Here is a 4972-nt window from a genome sequence, read left to right as displayed (position 1 = left end):
CTTTAGAATGTCTAGTTGTTCTGGTAGGTAGTCCAGTTAGAATCTTGAGAAAGAAGCGATCCAACTCGAGTTTAGGGCATCCAGCTGAAAACCTATAAATACAATAAAATAGAAGTTGGACCCCGAAATAGCTTGATGATGTTTTTTTTTTTATCATCAAACTTAGGGATTATATTAGGATTGAAAATTGATTTAAAGTGGGTGAATAAACAATATCAAAAAATTATTAAAATATTTCGGTTGGACTTAGCAACACTGAAGTAAAATTCTCGTCAGTTGGCTATCAATAAGCTATTAGTTTAATACTGCGTGAACATATAGATTCACACGATAACTGTAATGTTTTTCTAATATTGCAGACTAAACTCAGGCATTTGAATGTGGGTCTTTTCTTTTTTCTTAACCTATGCTGTAGTTGATATCCAACACCCTCTAAATTCTTTTATTATTTTTAAGACGAACACCCTCTAAATGCTAATGCCACAAGGACAATCCATTTCTGTTGTGAATTATATGTTTTTTTCCCCTACTTTCGGTTAATAATCTTATTGTATTTAATTAAAGATGTATAAATAATCATTATCTCTTAATCATGTTATTATATTTTATCATAATCAACTATACATTAATATTCATTTAATATGTACGTGTGCAACGATTATTAGTATATAATATTGATAATAAATAAGATTAATTTAATTTAATTTATCTTGTTAAATTGTAGGAAAATAACATAAGTTTAAATTTAAATGGTTAAACTGATTAAGCAATTTAATGGACGTATTAAAATATAGTTCAAACACGTAGCATAGTTTCTTATTGGCAACTTGACTGGACGTGGCAGCATTACACTCACCAGGCATTCATTCAGCCAATTATTTTATTAGATAAAGTTACATCTTCTGGAGAAATTTTTAACACTGTGATCAGGCATTGGAAGTGAAGTTGAAGTTGGAACAAGTAGTTCGGATCCCCAAAAGCGTGCCGCTGAATCCTAACCTTGAAGCAGCCAAATCAAACTGGAAAAGGTTGTTCTCCAATTGGTAAGCTCCGATCACGACCGAAGTTCTTGGATTTAGCCCTCCATCCAGAAACGTGAGGCACAAAACGTCATTAATGTACACCATTGAATTCGAACCAGTGATCGTCCAAACTGCATTCTGTCCTTGCAACACCAGATCAATGTACGGAACCGTAGGTCCCACCCTCGAGAAGAAAACGTTCCGGGTGCTGAAACACACGCCGAAAGGCGCCACAGCGGCCACCCGGCTGATGTTCCTGGCGGCAGCTTCTTGAATGAAGAGAGAGGTGAATGCTCGGTAAATGGATGTTTCCAGGGTAGTGTAAGGGTTCACAGTGCTGATTTTGGTCCCACCATTGCCTTCGCTGTCGATTTTCAGGAGTGTCGTGTTGATGGAAAGAGGTTTGTCGTTGATTCTGATGGAGTTTATGCGGATGAAGTATTCATCAGAAGGGTCACCTTGTGAGTAAGCCGATGCGGTGCTGACAGGGTTGATGAACAGCGGGGTGTATCTCAACGAAGGTTCCAGTCCAGGGAGGAATCTGTACGGGCGGTCTCCGAAAATTATGATGCCGCTTCTAGACAGGCAAATGGCGAATTTCCGGGGAAAGCTGAAAGCGGCTGCTAATAGCAATGGCATGCCAACTCGGGCCCTTCCCAGCCCCGCCAAGCCCGTTGCACCCGTTGCTAGGCCCTCAAGTAGAAACGTGGGCGCACACGTGAATATGTAATTCGGTACTGTCGCGACCCTGCCGGGGTTTGAACCATCGGTCGAGTGAATGGAGATGACGTCTTGTGCTAGCTCCCCACTTGTTGCTGTGCGAATGAAAGGGTTATCTGGGATAACACTACAAGTATTGTTGTTGCATCCAGGTCTAGGCCCATTGAAACAATCCCCACATGCAGTAGCTCGTGCGAGTGAGCATTGGGCTGAGCGACAACGAACGGGACGGTACGAGGATGAAACGTAGTTTTTGTCGCAATCAACCCACAAAAATTGGCCTCCAAGATGAACAACTAGGCTCACAGGCACGAAAGGCGTTCTTTGGTTGATTTTGGTGACGTACTGAAGGGTAGAAGCATCTTTTTCGACCCGGAGGAGGAGAGCTTTGGGTCGAAACGAGGATTGTGCATTGGAGATGGAGACTAGCAGGAACAAAATGATAGCAAAGATTGGGGCAAATGAAACCATGTTAGGGAAACTTTGTTAGATAAGATGAATGGAAACAAAGCTTGTATTTAATGATACTTAGAGCATGCCATTATTCATGATGTTCTAAGGGATAAAGATGATGACTTTGTGAAAAATATATTTAAATCATCCCGATGGATGTACATTTTGACTATTGACTTGTTCTTTTTTTTTTTTTTTTTATTTATTGATAATCAATGGTACTTCCGATCTTGCACGATTGCAACTGATGCACCGACATATTCAAGCGTTCACCTACTCCATCAACTTGAACATCACACCAAAGATTATATTTCTATTATCATTATTAAGTATAAGAATGATATAGACAAAAGTTTTGATGTCATATAGTCTATTTTGTATGGCCTTATATTTGAGATTATGCAATATTATTAAATATAATATTATAAAAAATATTAAACACTTTAAAAAAAAAATTGCCTATGTATTTATTTTGAATTAAAATGATTAATTTTTTGAAAATTTAAGGAACATTATAAAATATTTTAATCATAAATTATTTTAAAAAGAAATTAAATATATAATAAAAATATTTAAAAATAATATTTGTCAACTATAATTATCATTAATGTTATTATACAAAGTATAATGATCAAATAAGTAAATTAAAAATCATCATTTGATTTTAATATTAATCATAATCATAATCAATCAAACTAAACAAAGTATTATTTATCTATTATTATTCCAAATCTCGTTTAATTAATTTGATAATTGTAAATTATCTATATCATCCAATCATTAGTAAACGGCAGTTTGATATGACTTCTATATAAATTTAATCAATTAAAATTAGAATATGACGATTCATTACTTTTACAATCATGATATTATCCAATATAAATCATATTAATTAAATTGATGATAAAAATGAATGTACAAGCACACACAACACTATATTTATTAATATAAAGATGTATGGAGCTGGAGGGTTGAAAATTCTCACGCGAGATTTTAAATTTGCGAAGAAAATGAAAGGAATTTGTGTGTAATTAATTTATTGATTATACCACATCAAACATACCAACCACACCAAATATAGTATAATTCAGTGGGTGTAAAAATGTCAAAACAATTTTGAAATAATTATTATGAATAGTTTTATTCAATTTAGATTTTAGAAAGTATAGATCAAGCTAAACAGATAAATTCGTGGCATTCATATTAACAATATTTATTTCTAAGTTAGATTATATTAATTTTGAATTTAAAAATCTGTATCTGTGGTTGAATACGTGGAGAGTTGAATTCAATATTTTCTGTTGCGTGGATGAATATTTAATTACTCTACGCGCTTTTGAAGTTCTATGTGCTGTGTGTGAAGTGAGATATAATATATTGGATAAAATTTGAAAGTTTAGAAGTCAAAAAACTTGTGTATGACGGTCTCAGAGGTCGTATTTTGTGAGACAAATTTCTTATTTGGGTCATTCATTAAAAAATATTACTTTTTATGCTAAAATTATTACTTTTTATTGTGAATCAGGAAAAAATATTACTTTTTATTGTGAATATCAGTATAGTTGATCGATCTAACAAATAAAGATTCGTGAGACAGTCTTACAATAGAGCTTCTCAATTTAAAATATCCCTATAACAATTTAACACAGGAAGATACTTAATTTTATATATACAAATAGTATTATGTAATAGAGCCACGTTTAACTATTCTTCGTGTTATTTTAATTTTTTTTTTTTTTTTGCGTTTTTAGTTTTTTATATTTTCAAAATTTAATCATATCCATGTGTTTTTCAGTTTTTTTTCTTTTTTTTTTTCATGCTGATAAAAAATTATATGCTAGAGAAAGGGAGCAGACTATCTGATGCTTATGCTATTAAGTTGAAAAATTATATTTAATTTCAAATTTTAATTAATTGATAGAAAAGTTATATTATGGTAAAATATATATTTAATTGAACTTTATTGATTCTCAATTGATTCTGAATCAACATATCATGTTAACTATCAAAATCCATGTACGTTGTGTTCATTATTTTACATTCTTTTTTTTTCTGAAAGCTCTAACCAAGTGAACCATTCGCTTTCTTCAGAAAACTCTTCTCGGTTTTTTTCCAACGACAACCGAGCCATGTTCGACGACGAAATCTTATTTATCTCTGTGTATTTATCGTTTTAAAGTGAAGTCCAGATCATTGTAAGTGTTGTTCGGTGTTTTATGACAGCAATGGATTTAGGATCTGGAAGTTCGAATATTGTTTTCTTGGAAGCTATTTGACGCTACGATGCTGAACTTCATATGATTTCAATAAAAAAATCCTATTAATCTGATGGGAATTTTCTGTGGGCAAGAATAGTTTTAAATGAGGTGGAGACAACATGTTTTGAAGAAAATAAAAACGTGGGTGCATATTTGACGGGTTGGCAGAAATTTCGTAAAGAAATACAAGACGCGTTTTTAACGCGTATTCACACGGTCAAGAGGCTCTATAAATAGAGCTCCCCCTTTCATTCTGAAATCATCCATTTTTCTAGTTTTCTCTCATCTTATAAGCATTTGAGTGCTTAGTTCTATAATATTTGTGAGGTGTTTTGTTCTCCTATATTAAGAGAGTGTGTGTTCTCTTTGGAAACACAGTGAGTGAGTTGTACACCACAAAATATTATAGTGGAAATTCTTTTCATTTTGCCCGTGGTTTTTACCCTAATAATTTTTTAGGGGTTTTCCACGTAAATCTCGGTGTCCAGTTTATTCTTTATTTTCTGATTTTATTATCTC

At 33.0% G+C, this 4972-nt stretch overlaps 1 protein-coding gene across 1 annotated transcript; it reads right to left on the bottom strand.

Moving 5' to 3' along the window:
- Nucleotides 1–762: 762 nt before the first annotated feature.
- On the bottom strand, nt 763–2295 carry LOC140973369 (probable aspartic proteinase GIP2). The gene has a single exon (XM_073436096.1). It carries the CDS (start codon nt 2211–2213, stop codon nt 927–929), a length of 1287 nt encoding a protein of 428 aa, XP_073292197.1. The 5' UTR covers nt 2214–2295; the 3' UTR covers nt 763–926.
- Nucleotides 2296–4972: the final 2677 nt, after the last annotated feature.

This window comes from Primulina huaijiensis, chromosome 3 (genome assembly GCF_012295235.1).
Source record: "Primulina huaijiensis isolate GDHJ02 chromosome 3, ASM1229523v2, whole genome shotgun sequence".
Lineage (NCBI taxonomy): Eukaryota > Viridiplantae > Streptophyta > Magnoliopsida > Lamiales > Gesneriaceae > Primulina > Primulina huaijiensis.
This window is presented reverse-complemented; position numbering and strand designations above follow the sequence as displayed.

What these genes read in the sequence shown, in the direction of transcription:
- LOC140973369 (XM_073436096.1), bottom strand. Translation starts at nt 2,213, where the DNA reads ATGGTTTCATTTGCCCCAATCTTTGCTATCATTTTGTTCCTGCTAGTC.